Raw genomic sequence first — 17,089 nt, 5'->3', positions numbered from 1 at the left:
TATGAATGAACAAAAAGAGCAGTTACTACTACAATAAAGTTACTTTTAAATGGCTAGCATTACAGTTAAAAATGTCGGGGAAATGAAAAGTCCTTTCTAATGACAAAAACAGCATGAATTTCATTAAGCCATAAAAGCATAAAAAAATTCTCTTTATTCTGGAAAATTTTAAACATACCCAAAGGCAAAATAGTTTAATAAACCTCTAAGTACCCATCCCCAGTTTCAACAATTATCCATATTTTTCTACATTTATTGTCTCTTAAAGGATTTTACACAGTTTTAGAACTATTTTCCAGGCAGAATTTTTAAAATAATCTGATGTGTATTTCAACATACACTATAAGAGGACATGTGGATAGACAGCAATACCTAACATCTCCATAATGAAAATACTTTGTTCTTGTCCCTATCCTGTAAGAAACATCGTAAGTCATTACAACTAGCAGTCTTCTGGCATCACAAAGAATCATCACTTGAAGGGACTACTTGAGGGGACTTCCCTGGTTGGTGGTCCAGTGGCTAGGGCTCCACACTCTCAGTGCAGGTGGCCTGGGTTTCATCCCTGATCAGGAAACTAGATCCCACATGCCACAGCTAAGAGTTCACATGCTTCTACTAAAGATCCTGTGTGCTGCAGCTAAGACCCAGTGCAGTTAAACAAATAAATAGACTAAAAAAAAAAAAGAGTCGCTTAGGTACTTGGTAGAAATATAGATCTACAAAACTCCAGGAAACATCAATTCAATAGCTCTAAAGTGAACAAGAAGTTTGTTTTGTTTTTTGAAAACAAGCATCTCAGGCAATTTTGAGGGACTTCCTAGATGTGAGGAACCGCTGGTATAGAGCAGTTTCCCACCTCATTCATTTTTACAGATGAGGTAACCAAACCAAATGCAAACCAGGCCTTTCTGCCTTCCTGGAAATTACTGTCATGGCACATTACCACTACATCTGCTGGGCCCCATACATACCCAGGCCAAGCTGACTTATAGTCTTATCCTACTGTAAACAACAACTACAAAGTATATATCTAAGAAGACTTTACCCTTCATTATTTGCCAAACCACCAAAGAAACTGGTGGGCTTCCGTAGTTAAAGGCTTCACCTCGGTTGTAGACAGAACATCAGAAAAGTCTACAGCAACAAACCCAAGTCTAAATTGAAGATAGTACACTTGCCATCTACAACATTTTTCTCATTGATGTTCTTTAATCAACTCTGGCTATTTAAAAGAACAGTTTTCCACTTCAACATGGTAAAAATCTGAAATCAGTTTTCAAAAATTATACAGTAACCATTCAAGTGGGAAAGTAATCATTTTTACATGCATTATCACAGAGCAGTGGTCTTCAAATACTTCTTAAGAAAGAGGATTCACTTTTCAAATTAAATCTTAGACAGAAGCTCAATGCATAAAAACAGTAAAAATAAATTATCTTAAGTTGCCAGCTTCCTTTACCTTGACAAAAGCTCTTGAAGCTCAAAAGTTTAAAAACCATTTTCTTGAAATATACAACATCCCTCACTGGAATGAATTATTATAGATCCCCCCCAAAAATTAAGCAAAAACTATTACTTCATTTCATGTTCAAAATGATAGCTAAGTTTTGAATGTTTTCAATCTCATAATCACTGAATACCTAATTAAATTAAATTATACTTACCTCATTTTCTTCTTCTCTATTGTCATCCAGCCAAGAAAGCATGCAAAAGAATAAAAAAGAAATCATAAATACTTGAAATGAAATGTAAGTTGTTTTTTATTAAAGCTTAGGTTACATATAACCTCCAGGGATATTCTATATGGGCTATCTGTCCCTTCATAGCCTTAGTTACATTTAGCACAGCAAATTTTCAATGAAGGTAGTGTTATGCACTGTGCTAGGTGATGGAGAAAAAAGGTGAATAAAGCAGAGTCCATCCCCTCAAGAAGCTCTTAGGGTTTTCTGTAAATATAAAATATAATTGTTTTAAAAGTAATTCCAACATAATGGAGCAAATAAATACAAGGATAGAAGTATGCACAAGTGTAACAGCAAAGAGGAAGATAAGCAACTTAGTTTAACAGAAGGATAGGAATGCAAAGAATTCTTCCTAAAAGATCTTTTTAAAGACATTAATGAAATTGTTAGGCCATAATTAATAACAGGAATCAGCTACAAATGTTTTTAATAGAAGAACACTTGCTCTGGTAAATAATATAATGTCAAGAGTAAAGAATAGGAACGTTTGAAGGAAAGTTGATAGAATAGGGGTAAGAAATCACAGGTAGGAGTACTGAGTCTCCTGTGCCCTCACCATAAAACATAAAAACATAATGCAAAAACATGCATTTAACTCTCCAGCATGAGATCGTGCTAGAATGCCTTGTTTCTTTGGAAAAGCTACTACAGAAGAAAAACCAGAGGAATACACAGCCAATTTTCTGTCAAAAATGTACAGTATGCAGATCTGCAGCTTACTGAAGAACTGTATTTAAAGAATTTTGACTATCCATGTCAACACAAAGACAAATCTCTGTTAGGTCATAGGACACATGTGGGAAAAGATTTAATTAAGAGTTTTTGTCACAGCAAGCTCAAAGAACCAAAGAATGACACGATTATTCAAATCGACCAATCAACCAACTTCTCAGGCTAGAACACAGGAAGTTTCCAAAGGAAGAACGGGTATAATGAGAGAGATTTGGTCATATCAACAAGATTCATAAATATAAACAAGTCAGATAGTAAGAAATCTATTTCAGATACCATGTTACACAGGAAATAGTTATAGTTAAAAGAACATAATTTTATTTACTCTGGAAAAAGACAAGTTACAGGACCATAGTGATTTATCTCAAAATATCAGAAAACTTAGAAGATAAAATAGCCTTATTTTTGCACAATTCCAAAAGTTGGACCTGTGACCAACGGAAGTACAGAATGACAGATTTTACCTCATTTTAAGTTAGAACATGTTCGTTTTATTTGAAAAATACATGTACACGAGGAAAAACATTAAGTTTACAAAAAGATATACAACTAAAATTAGATCTACCTAGTGGCAACTATTATTACCTTTTGTATATCCTTCCAAAAAGTGTGTGCTTATTATGGGCATATACATTGCTTTTAAAGGAGAAAAGACATACACAAATGGAAATTATACCTCTCTACCTTTTCTGGGCTGAAAGCCCTGGATATAATTACACATCAACGTACTTAGATATACCTTCAGTTGTAGTTCTACCAGCCTAACAGATATCTATAGGTCACTGGCACTTTTTCTTTTTTCTGGGAAGTACTTTTTTCAGCTCCTTTGCCACCGATTACCTACTGAGTTGTTAGTCTTTCTTACTGCTTTATGAAAACAAAATATGAGGTAGCTGCAACTGGAATGTGCCTCTGTACTGGGTACTTAAGTTTCCTTGTCATCAGAAACATTTAAGAAAAATCTGGATAAGAACTTACCTAAGATCAGACACAATTCCTGTCCTAGATACAAGGTTACAAAAGTGAGGCCCTAGAAGGCCTCAATCCAGGATTTCAGTTTATTGAATTTCCTGAACCATATATCAGATACAGCATTTTATCTTGATTTTAATACATAAAGGCTGTAAAGAGTCACTCCTTCCTAATCTTTAACGCTTTCTTACTAAAACTCAAATATTCCTCAAATACTTAAAGCTGGTGTTTCTCATATCTGAGTGATATATGGGCCTCTTTTTTTTCTTTCTTTCTATTACATGTGAATCTGTATTAATTTTGCATTTAGTGCAGTAGGGTTTTTTTTGCTTTTCTTTCTTTCTTTTTTTAAACACCGAAAACATTTTGTATCGGGGTATAGCCAATTAACAATGTGTGGTAGTTTCAGGTGAACAGTGAAGGGACTCAGCCATATATATACACATATCCATTCTCCCCTATAACCCCCTCCCATCCAGACTGGCACATAACACTGTGCAGAGTTCCCTGTGCTATATACATTTGGGGGATCTAGATTAATGGTATATAAGAAATCCCTATTCCTTTTGAAATCATTCTATAAGCCTGAAATTATTTCAAAAAATTAATTATTTTTCAACATAAGATAATAACATGTGATAAACTATTAAATATCCTCACAGAATCCTTCATCCTTTAAGAATTTTTTTTTAAAGAGACTAATGGATTCTTGGGGATCCTAGAACCTCAGCTGGAGAAACACTACCTGAAATCTTTCTAAATTCATATTCAGGTAGGCATTGAACTCGACTCTATAATAAACAGTATAAAATTGCAGAGGTAGTATTGTGTAAAGATGAAAACTCAAGAGAAAAGAGAGGAGAACTGGCTGATAACAAAAGGAAGGAAGATAACTGACTAAATGGAAGGCTAGTGTTTCATAACATTGCTTACAACATCTTAGCCCAGAGGTTGACTTCAAGTAGTACTCTGAGCTCTCCAGAAGAAAACTGGTTTGCTATACACATCGACGCCCAAGTAAGAGCCATGGGGAAATACTAGTAAGGAATCCTCAAGTACTAAGTGATTATCTCCAACATTAGGAAAGAAGCAAAATTTCACAGCTCTAGCCACCCTCTTCCTACATCATAAACTTTGCAGAATGACAATCACATATATATCCTTGATTTGCATTTACTGTGCCTGTCTTCCTCCAAACAGTGTAAATTACAGAGACAAAGGTATCAATAACATCTTGTCCTTACTGTATAATCTCCTTGGGTTTGCCAGTCCCATTCCTAGCATAAATTCTCATTACTTTTTGAATCAAAGAAATTTCTTAACAATAATATCAGGTTTTAGCTTTCTCATTTTAAGCAATTCTCAGAGGAAAAGAGGTCAATACCTCAAAACTGACCTGTAGAAAAAACAAGCCATACAACTCATAAATTTTAACATTTGCCATCCTCTCATCCAAGAAATGGAATTCATGAGGGCAAGTGAATAAAAACACTGATGAGAAATATATGTGATTTATGTGGACAAAAAAATTGCCACGAATACCACTGCTTTTTATCAAAGGCCTGGAAACTTTAGGCAAAGCAGTTTGGAATGAATATAACTAACATGAACTAATGCCAACGGACTTGATAAACATAAGCACTATTTCTCATTTGCTCTAAAGTCCGCATCTTCAACTAGCATAGTATCTCAAACAGTTTTCACTGATAAGGGTTTCATGTATACAGATTAAATGTTATTTTTTAAATGTTATTAAAATTACAGCAGGAATATTCTCACAGTATGGCATCTTTGCAAAGCTATCTCTGGTTATATAAATAAATATAGGTCAAAGCAGTATTTCTCTCTCCTATGTCATACTCTTCAATTAGTCTTATATCCCCAAATAGTTGAAACTTTATTTTAACGTGGAGTGTCTATATAGATAAGAAAGTTATCTTCTTTAAACAAGAAACCACGTTGTAAACACAGCTGATCTCCAGTGTATCACTGAAGAGTTCCTAGTCAGTGAGGAAAGCTAAGAATATCATCCCAAATGTTAACAATAGTATGTATACCTGAAATGTTTCTAAATTGGTCTTCCAAATTAGCCTCCAGCAACACTTGCATGAACTGAATTATGTTCTCCTGTTAAAGTAATCTGCTTTCCAAAACCCATAATTGGGCAGAATGGGGATCTAATTTGAACATCTTAGGGCTTATTATATACAAATGAGTTTCTCTACATTTTTCTCTGTTTTGAGTTAAATCGCTTAAATTACCTGTTTTATTTTCCTCATTAGCAAATTGTGGGAGAAGGTATAACCATTACCAAATAACCTTCAAAAGACATAATGCATAAATGCTGAAATTCATTTTTAGTACTAGCCAATGAATTACAACAGAAAGATCTGAAGGCTAAGTTTTTAGTAACTGGACCATGTTATGTATACTATTGTCTTACAGCCAATTAGACTGCCAGCACCTTTATAAGTAGCTAATAGAATATTGTCCATTTTTCCAGGTATTTCATTAAATGCTTTACATACAACCAGCTCATCTGATCCTCAAACCTCAGAAGGGTATACTACATATTTGCGTTTCCATTTTCACAAATGCAGAAACATAAGTTATAGCTAGTAATGTGGCAGAGCCAAATATTCAGGCTGTTTGACTGCAGAGCCCTTGCTCTTTAAGTCAAATATTTATTAGCTATTACACAGAACTGGGAGAAAAAGAGTAAAAAGTTTCAGAGAAACATATTTTGATTTAGTGTAATAGTAAATGTATCTGCCTAGCAACAGAAGGGGATGCATCATGAAATAAAGAGTAACAGAAGTATTCAAACTAGAGTCTTGATGATCACGTGTCTGTGTTTCAGGGCAATCAAACAGATGGTGAGTAATAGCTGTTCTTTATAGGAGAATTCTAGCTAATAAATGCAATAATCATCAATGGCAGCAAAACCTAGCAGATGAAAGTTTGATGAGGAACTTCTGTAATGAATGGATTAAGCCAACTAACTACACTAGAATCCGATGGTTAATTTTGACATCATTAATATTAAAACAACCAGATATGTGCCCTCCCCCCAGGCCAACATGATACAATATGTAACTGAAAAACTACTAACAGGAAGGAGGTGGGGTGAAAGGCCTGATATAACTACTGGTCTTCAAAAAAAAGTAGCAAACATATAAGGAGACTATCACAGATTGAGATTTGAAATCTAGGAATCACATGATTACTTAGATCCTGATATTTTTCTTAAAAAATGAGCAGGGACAGTATACTAAATAACATTAAATATTTACTGCCAGTTGCACTAGATATGCCTGGAGAAGGACATGGCAACCCATTCTAGGATTCTTGCCTGGAGAATCCCCATGGACAGCGAGGAGCCTGGCAGGCTACAGTCCATGGGGTCGCAAAGAGTTGGACATGACTGAAGCAACTTCAAATGCATGCATGCACTAGATATGACAATGATAATGTGGTTATTTTTAAAGCCTCTCTTACTTCTGTAAGTATGAAATGATAGAATACCTGGGGTGCTTTAAAATATTCCAGTAACAACAGAAGAGTAGGAGACAGATGAAACCAGAATGGCAAAACATCAATAACTGCTGAAGCTTGATGAGTACACTGGGCAAAGCAAAGGGTATTCATTATTTCATTCTCTCTTGTATGAACGTTTGAAGTTTTTCCATAATAAAAAATGTTTCATGTTTAACTGTAATACGAAAGAGGATAACCAATCTCCAAACAAGCAAACAAGAGACCATGTGTGCACATGTAGCAAGCAAAGTGCTGGCAAAAGGTATGTATTCCTATCACCATCCAATCACCCACCTACCCACAATCAGGGCCTATTCACCCAGCTGTGGCTGAGCATTAAACCCTCAACCCAAGCAAAAATAATCACCAGGATTTACCCATCTGGTTTAGAATTTATTTCTATGGCTTTAAGATTTAACTCCCCAATAATAAATCAAAATAAAATCATAAATATGTAACCACAGCAAACATTATGTATGATGGAAATATTTTCTATAAGTTAACTTTTGCCAAATAACATCAATCCACAGTTCTACTTCAGAGTCATTTTATTTTAAAATAGTTAGTGAGAAACATAAAAAAAAAAAAAAAAAAGACCGGCAACAGTGAATATAAAACGATTTTGTGTTTGGGAAGGAGAACACTAATATTCTGAATATTTGAACCTATTTTCCACCCATTTGACAATCTCTTTGGATAAGGCACCACAGTGCTAAATTTTCACTTCCTGTGAAAATTACTGTTTGAGTTCTCAAGGTAAATCTATTAATAAAAACAATATTCTGTATGTTATTTTGCAAATGAGAAATGTGAGTACAATTTCCACTACCAGATACCAAATTCCAGATATACATTATAATAATGCATAATACCTTCTATACCATGTGTTTTTAGTTTTAATTTGTATCTCAAAAAAGTCAAGTTACAATAAATTACAATGTTGAAAATGTAGTTGGTCCACATCAAGTCCCAAAATATTCTAGTCATCACAGAGGGGCGGGGAGTGCCATCAACAGCTTATTGTACGAGTCAAAACTTATGCTCTATAACAAAGAAATACTTCAAGTTGACAAGGGAGATGCCCACTTCACAGAGAAACAACAAAGAGAAAAATAAAATGATAGAAGGACTAGGATTTGGAATTAACAACAGTAACTAATTCCATATCCAGAAGTGCGACTAGGCAGTTGGGTTTTCACGTCTACCATCAACACCTATGAGAACACTGAAAAATCAAGGCTGACAGTGTAACTAGTACAGCGTAATGAAAAAGTACTATATGACTCAGCCAAAGTTTTCTTTTCTAGGGCCTTTCGTTCAGAAGGCATGCTCTAATCCCCCTTCTCCCCCTTTATGTTGTTTCCAAAACACCTGATGGAGAGGCATAACAGAGTTAATCAGTTCAGTTGCTCAGTCATGTCCGACTCTTTGTAACCCCATGGACTGCAGCACGCCACACTTCCCTGTCCAACACCAACTCCCAGAGCTTACTCAAACTCATGTCCATCGAGTCGGTGATGCCATCCAACCATCTCATCCTCTGTCGTCCCCTTCTCCTGCCTTCAATCTTTCCCAGCATCAGGGTCTTTTCCAATGAGTCAGTTCTTCGCATCAGGTGGCCAAAGTACTGGAGTTTCAGCTTTAGCATCAGTCCTTCCAATGAATATTCAGGTCTAATTTCCTTTAGGATTGACTGGTTTGATATCCTTTCAGTCCAAGGGACTCTCAAAAGTCAGTTACGTCAGTTAAAAGTCAGAAAAGTCAGCTAAACTGGACTTGAAAACCAACTCCAATACTTTTTAATCTACAATACTAAGAACTGAAATAGTAGTACTGTAATTATTTCAAAGACAATGAAAGGAGATCATCTATTTACCATAAAATTCTTCACACAGAAAATATTTGCAAACAATGCAACTGACAAGGGGCTAATACTCAAAACATACAAACAACTCGATTTTAAAAAAAGCCAATCAAATTATGGGCAGAAGATCTTTACATAGTCATTTTCCCAAAAAAAGACACATTGATGCCTGACAGGTACATGAGAAGATGCTCAACATGGCTAATTACTAGAGAAAAGCAAATCAAAACTACAATTACCACCTCACACTGGTCGGAATGGCCATCATTAAGAAGTCTACACACAACAAATGTTGGAGAGGGTGTGGAGAAAAGGGAACCCTCCTACACTGTTGGTAGGAATGGAAACTGGTGCCACCACTATGGCAAACAATACAGAGGTTCCTCAAAAAGCTAAAAATAGAGTTGCCATATGATCCAGCAATCCCACTCCCGGGCATATATCCAGACAAAACTGTAATTCAAAAAGATATAGGCACTCCTATATTCATAGAAACACTGTTCACAGTAGCCAAGACATAGAAATAATTTAAATGTTCATCGATAGAGGAATGGATAAAGAGGCTGTAGTGTGTGTGTGTGTGTATTTATACACAACTATATATATATACATATAAAATGAACTACTACTCAGCCATAAAAGAAGAAATAATGCCATTTGTATCAAAATGGATGGACCTAAAGTTATCACACTAAGTGAAGTAAGTTCTAACACAAAGCACAATACACTGTCCTACCTAAGGCAGCAGTCATAATCTCTCTCAGACCACTACCACCAGATCTCTGGGTTTCATTAGTTTGTCTTCACCAAGATCAACAGAAGAAGCCTAAAAAGTGTCTTGAGCACCAGTCACTTTCATAAGCTCAACACATACAACTCAATTCCCTGACCGCCCTCTCCTAATCTAATAGTTATTTAAGACAGTCTTACAATCAGTGTTAGTATGATTATAATTTTCCTCATTCACTCTATGAGGAAAACAGGATAAAGATAGTTATGAACAATCAGGTCAACTCAAACATTAACCAAGCACATACGACTATGTTCCCGGCTGCTACTTACTGGGATTCCTTCATTTAAAAGAATAAGTCTCTAAAACATACTTACCATGGTCCTTGGATTTTCTAGAACTAGGACTACAAAGGGCTTCCCTGGTGGCTCAGACATTAATGAATCCGCCTGCAGTGCGGGAGACCTGGGTTTAACCCCTGTGTTGGGAAGATCCCCTGGAGGAGGGCATGGCAACCCACTCCAGTACTCTTGCCTGGAGAATCCCCATGGACAGAGAAGCCTGGCGGGCTACAGTCCATGGGGCTGCAGAGAGTCAGACATGACTGAGCGACTAAGCACAGAACTACAAAATCCCTTAGGTCCTAACAACAGAACCAACACGTCTAAATCATGCAACAGAATAGATAAATGCTAAGGTAGACAGGCTCCAATGAAATGTCAGCCTTTCTTGATGCTCTGTGTTAGGAACCACCCAAAGTATCTTAAAACTTAGAGAATTAAAAAAAATACACATGCATACAAATATATCTTTTAAAATAGTCATATGAAAAATTAGTAATAAAAATACTTAATAGGTACATGTCACAAAAGCACATAGCTAACAAATTGAGCAGCTAGCATGTGCGTATATGAAAACAATTTCCTATCAGAGATTCCAATTTTTGCTCCAATTTCATATCCACTGACACTATCATTATCCTCTCCAATAATAAAGAAAAGTAGCTAAAGAAAGATGAGCCCCAAATATTTTTTGGTAGACTCACTGTCTCTCTATAATACACAAGAATATTCTATAATTGGGGAAATACTGGTTTTTATATTTAACTATCACTGTTTCCCATCACTTCATGGGAAATAGATGGGGAAAGAGTGGAAACAGTGTCAGATTGTATTTTTTTGGGCTCCAAAATTGCTGCTGATGGTGACTGCAGCCATGAAATTAAAAGACGTTTACTCCTTGGAAGGAAGGTTATGACCAACCTAGATAGCGTATTTAAAAGCAGAGACGTTACTTTGCCAACAAAGGTCCGTCTAGTCAAGGCTATGGTTTTTCCAGTGGTCATGTATGGATGTGAGAGTTGGACGGTGAAGAAAGCTGAGCGCTGCAGAATTGATGCTTTTGAACTGTGGTTTTGGAGAAGACTCTTGAGAGTCCCTTGGACTGCAAGAAGATCCAACCTGTCCATCCTAAAGGAGATCAGTTCTGGGTGTTCATTGGAAGGACTGATGTTGAAGCTGAAACTCCAATACTTTGGCCACCTCATGCAAAGAGTTGACTCATTGGAAAAGACCCTAATGCTGGGTAGGATTGGGGGCAGGAGGAGAAGGGGACAACAGAGGATGAGATGGTTGGATGGCATCACCAACTCGATGGACATGAGTTTGGGTAGACTCCAGGAGTTGGTGATGGACAGGGAGGCCTGGCGTGCTGCGATTCATGGGGTCGCAAAGAGTAGGACACGACTGAGCGACTGAACTGAACTGATCACTGTTTCAATTTGTTACTATCTAGTTATTAACCTTAATTCTTTATACAAACTGCTATTAATCCGCCAAGAAGACTACATATTATATTTTTCATAATTTAGACAAGTGGTTTCCTAAATAATTATACTCTCGTTATTTATTTTTTAATGGATACAGTAAACTTGAGGGAAAATAAGATACCTATTATGGTGACCCTGACGAAAACCTCAGGAGTCCATTTTAACCTATTTCTAACAAAGTGTTTTATTGTACCTCAAACTCATCTGTTTTCTACAGATAATCTTTAAAATTTTTATCACAGAAGCAATACCACAAAAAGTGTAGCTTATGTTTTAGAATTGATATAGATACTAGAATTGAGGAATTAATGGAAGAAATATACATTTAACCAGGCAATTTTAGAAAGTCTGTGTGTTCAGCATCAGAAAAATGGACTTCTCAAGAAAGGGTTTTTGCATTCATCTTTATAACTTATGAAAAACATTAGTTCTACTTTACAGTCACACAAAAATTCATAAAAATTTTAAACATGACATCTTCTGCCTACTAAAGTAGAGCATATATAATTAACAACTAATCACCAAGAAGCGAAATATCACACAAAAGACTCAAAACACAAGTTAGTCCATGCATCTCCAAAGAGGTAATCATGAAGCAAATAGTGGTGATTACTGTACAGCCCTCCCCAAAGAGAGTCTAACTGCATTTGGCAGGAAGAGCTACAATCAGAAACCACCACTTGCTCCAGGTTTTTACACACCCAAGCAGTGCTCCGAGTAAGCAGACCTGGTAGAAGGCTGCCAGCAGGATCAAATCCCTATCAATACCCACACAATCCTAAGGATATTTTCACTAGTGAGATGTTAGCATGGGACAGAAAAGGCATTCTAAAACAAAAACACCTTAAGAACCTCAGACCAACTCTAAACCTCCATCTAAATGACCAAAGTATTTGCTCAGTTGGAAAAGATACTGAAATAATTATAAGCTTAATTAAAAAAAAAAAAAAACCTACCAATGTTATACATGAATTCCAAAGCTGAGGGACTCACACACAACACCCGATTAGCGTACAATAACCAAAAATTACACAAAAAAACTGCCTCTCATTTGAATTCATGAAAGTACACTTACAAATATAAATCCCATTATGAAAAAAAACAAACCTATTGAATCTTCAGTCGAGTTGTTGGCTAGCTTCAAATTAACCATTTTCAAGAGACTGCTCTTAAATACCTTGAGTTGAGAAAACCAACTAATCAAAGTAGGGCAGGAATAAAAGCTATTTTAATTCATCAACACCAGACAAGACAAACATAAATAAATATGGACAATAAAATAGAATTTTAAAAAAGAAAAGGAAAGAGAGAAGTGTAGGAATCAAACTCTAAACAGAATCACGAAAACACCATCATAAATTACCAGATAAACTCACCCTGTGGGAAAACATTTGGAAGGAGACACTTTCCACACAGCTCATGTCCTAAGGCTTTTAAACTACTTAACATGATATAAAATAAAGCAACTTAACATGGTACATTCAGAATATAGAGTATTCCCTATTAAAAAAGATAAGCACATCTTACACACAAATGCAAGCATGCAGATGATACAGTATGTGTAGTAGACAAAAAGATGTGGAAAGGTATATACTGAACTGTGAGTAGTGGCTACCTCTAGGATGAGCTGGATTTGAAGAGATGGAGCCAAGAAGAGATGCTAAAGGTAGATTTTTACTTTTTCCTCTGTTAAGTATGGAGAAGGCAATGGCATCCCACTCCAGTACTCTTGCCTGGAGAATCCCATGGATGGAGGAGCCTGGTAGGCTGCAGTCCATGAGGTCGCTAAGAGTCTGACACGACTGAAGCGACTTAGCAGCAGTTAGCAGCTGTTAAGTATATTATCTTGCCCTTTTGCAATAAGCATTTATTGTTCTAGTAATTAAGAAAGAAACCATTTCTGGACTTTCCTGGTGGTCCAGTGGTTAAGACCCTGAACTTGCTGTGCTAGGGGAACTAAGATCCTGCCCACATGCCTCCAGGTGCAGCCTAAATAAATAAATAAAAAGAAAAAAATAAAAACATTTCAAACCAATACCAGACATTGTTACTGTTTTCAAAATATCACATTTATGTTTAGTACAAAGAGGTAATAGTAGTAAAGTACCTTGAATTTAAAGCCCTATCTTCAGAGATTAAAAAAGACATGACAATTAAATGCAGTATGTATCCCCAGGCCGAAAAAAGAGGACACTATTGAAGTAACTGGCACACTTTAAAATATCAAGTGTATTATTATAAATGTTAAATTGCCTGAATTTGATCATTGCATGTTGGTTAATCTAAGAGCATTCTTGTTCTCAGGTTATATTATGAACTCTATTTAGGCAGAGGTAAAGGGTCATGGTGCCTGCACCTTACTCTCAAATGATTTAGCCCAAAATAAACAAACACAGGGTTTGACAGAAAACAACAAAATTCTGTAAAGCAACTATCCTTCAATTAAAAATAGATTAAAAACAAACAAACACACACAGGTATATATATTTTTATAAAGAAAGATAAAGCAAATGTGGCAGAATTTCAACAACTGGTCAATCCAGATGAAAATATGGGAGTTCACTATGCTAATCTTAGAACTTACCTGAAAGTTTGAATTTTTTTTTCCAAATAAAAGATTCTTTCCCCCTAGAGAGCGGATCTCTCTCAGAAAGGAAAAGAAAGAATTCTAAGCCTGAATTTCAGTGACTATAGGTGTAAATGTTTCAGTTTCTAATATGAATCGTCTCTCAGGGTCTTACAATAGCCCTCAGTACATACATTACAAAATAAGATACTCTACAGTATTTCACAAGAATTAACAGAAATTATGAAGCTGGTCAACTTTATTCTAGCATATGACTATTCTTGTTTCTCTGCAAAAATTGACAATGCTCACAGAACAACACTAAATATCAGGGTTAAGAAAGATTATTATCAATATCTGTTAAAGAGTAAATCACAATGCATTACAATTTAAAGGGGAATTTGTTCTTCAGTCGCTAAGTCATGTCCAACTCTTTCTGACTGCAGCACACCAGGCTTCCCTGTCCTTCACCATCTCCCGGGGTTTGCTCAAACTCACGTCCATTGTATCAGTGATGCTACCTAACCATCTCATCCTCTGCCGTCCTTTTGCCTGCAATCTTTCCCAGCATCAGGGTCTTTTCCAATGAGTCGGCTCTTATAGATTAAATCAGTTAGTCACTACAGTGAAAAGTGGCAGAAAGATTTGAAACACCAAAGTTCCACTAAAACTAGAAAAGGACAATTGACAGGTATGTCTTGGCAGTTTGAACATTTCTTAGGGAAACAACAGCAACTGCTCAACAACAGTTACTCGATACCCTTTTAAAGACATAATCAATCTGTCAGTAGGAAGACTCGTTGGCCGGAAATCTAGATGAGGCAAGAGCAAAAAGAAATCTGGAGAGATATACTCTATCCTGAGCTTCCCAGGTGGCTCAGTGGTAAAGAATCTGTATGCCAATGCAGGAACCATGGGTTCGATCCCTGGGTTGGGAAGATCCCCTGCAGTAGGAAATGGCAACCCACTCCAGTATTCTTGCCTGAATAATTCCACGGACAGTCCAGAGGGTTGCAAAGAGTCAGACATGACTGAGCACACACACACACACTCTATCCTAAGCAACAGAATAGTCCCATCAGGCTTACTGTGATCACCAGGAAACCCTCCGAGTAGTAGTTTGGCCTCCCATGTACCTCAGTAGCCCAAAGACTATACCTTGGCCTGAAGAATATACCTCAATCACTACAAAGCTATTTTTCTCTTATAAAATAACAAAAACTGAATTGTGGACTGGCTGCAAAGCTCCTAAAGGTACCGACTCCATGTGGAATCTTTCAGTTGGCTTCCTATGGCATCTCTAACCCCACCGTAACTTAGGTGAATTATGAGAATTTTATAAGGACATGACTATCCCCACTGCTTTATATTTAATTTGAACATGCTCAAGTATTTTTGCCAGCTAATAAACTTTACTTTTGCCAAATTCATCATGCTTTTCATATCACAGTGCCTTATAAGCTACTGTTTTAGCTGCATCTTTTCAGCCAATACTAATAAAAGTTTAAAGCAATCATCCTCCAATTAAAAGTGAAATTTTCAAAAAACTTAACACTGTCCTATTTCTTAAATCCTCATAAAACCCTCTGCAGAAAATACTGTTATGATTCTTACTTTACCTACAAGGACACCAAGGCATTACAAAATTTGCCCGGTTTCATACAGCTATTAAGTAAAAGAGGTGAGATTCTAAACCAGGAATTAGGATACAGAGCCCAGTGGTTTAATATGTTTTGTGCCTTGGACCATTCTGGAGTCAGATGAAGCCTGCAAATTCCTTTTCAGCTTAATATTTTTAAATATATGAAATAAACAAAGGAGATCAATTACCTTAGGGACAAAAACCCCAAATGTATGATACAGTAGTGTATATGCTTCTCAACAATCTAGTGGTGGACCTCCAATCTACTGAAATTTCTATGTAATGATGAATGTAGATAATGAGGTATCTACAATAACCACAACATATAAAAACATCTGTGATTTGTACTAGCAGTAAAATCACAGGTACTATATCACAGGCTAATAAAATCACAGGTTAATAATACTATAGTTTTCTGTTTACATTAGTAATTAAAAGAAATGCTAACTTCTAGTTAGAGGTTAGTGAGGAGGTAATTTCCCCCCTAAGTCTATGGATGCCATCCATGTTAACACTGCCCTCTATATCAATCCTCTTAGCATTGCAGTTAAAAATAAATTCAAGAAGGCAAAACAGCTGTCTGAGGAGGTTTTACAAATAGCTGGGGAAAGAAAAGAACTGAAAAGCAAAGGAGAAAGGGAAAGATATACCCAACTGAATGCAGAGTTGCAGAGAATAGCAAGAAGAGAAAAGAAGGCCTTCTTCAATGAACAAAGCAAAGACATAGAGGAAAACAACAGAATGGGAAAGACTAGAGATCAAGAAAATTTGGAGATATCAAGTGAACATTTCATGCAAGAATGGGTATGATAAAGGACATAAATGGTTAAGGACCTAACAGAGGCAGAAGAAAGGAAGAAGAGGTGACAAGAATACACAGAAGAACTATACAAAAAAGATCGTAATGACTGGGATAACCATGATGGTGTGGTCACTCACCTAGGGCCAGACATCCTGGAGTGTGAAGTCAAGTGGACCTTAGGAAGTATTACTACAAAGACAGTGGAGGTAATGGAATTCCAGCTGAGCTACTTAAAAATCCTAAAAGATGACGCAGTTGAAGTGCTGCACTCAATATGTCACGAAATTTGGAAAACTCAGCAATGGCCACAGAATTGAACAAGTCAGTTTTTATTCCAATCCCAAAGAAGGGCGGTGCCCAAAAATGTTAAACTACCAGACAATTGTGCTCATTTCACATGCTAGTAAGGTAATGCCTCAAATCCTTCAGGCTAGGCTACAGCCATATGTGAACCAAGAACTCCCAGATGTACAAGCTGGATTCAGAAAAGAAAAAGGAACCAGAGATCAAATTGCCAACATTTGCTGGATCATACAGAAAGCAAGGGAATTCCAGAAGAACATCTGCTTCACTGACTACACTAAAGCTTTTGACTGTGTGGATCACAACAAACTGTGGAAAATTCTTAAAGAGATAGGAATACCAGACCATCTTACCTGCATCTTGAGAAA

The 17,089-nt window shown here is 36.4% G+C and overlaps 1 protein-coding gene across 3 annotated transcripts in view; it reads right to left on the bottom strand.

The window, feature by feature from the left end:
* SETD2 (SET domain containing 2, histone lysine methyltransferase) overlaps nt 1–17,089 on the bottom strand; it is a 75,938-nt gene that overhangs the window by 54,205 nt on the left and 4,644 nt on the right. Inside the window, exon 2 of one of the 3 annotated variants that reach the window (XM_081525875.1) lies at nt 1,668–1,683. The exons of the other annotated variants lie outside the window; for them this stretch is intronic. Coding sequence (XP_081382001.1) covers nt 1,668–1,683 — 16 coding nt within the window. The remainder of the gene's footprint in view (nt 1–1,667; nt 1,684–17,089) is intronic. 3 annotated transcript variants of the gene reach the window in all.

The sequence above is a fragment of the Giraffa tippelskirchi genome, chromosome 9 (genome assembly GCF_054371585.1).
Source record: "Giraffa tippelskirchi isolate mGirTip1 chromosome 9, T2T-mGirTip1v1.2.pri, whole genome shotgun sequence".
In the NCBI taxonomy this organism is placed as follows: Eukaryota; Metazoa; Chordata; class Mammalia; order Artiodactyla; family Giraffidae; genus Giraffa; species Giraffa tippelskirchi.
The sequence above is the reverse complement of the archived record's forward strand: the minus strand, read 5'-3'. Positions and strand labels throughout refer to the sequence as shown.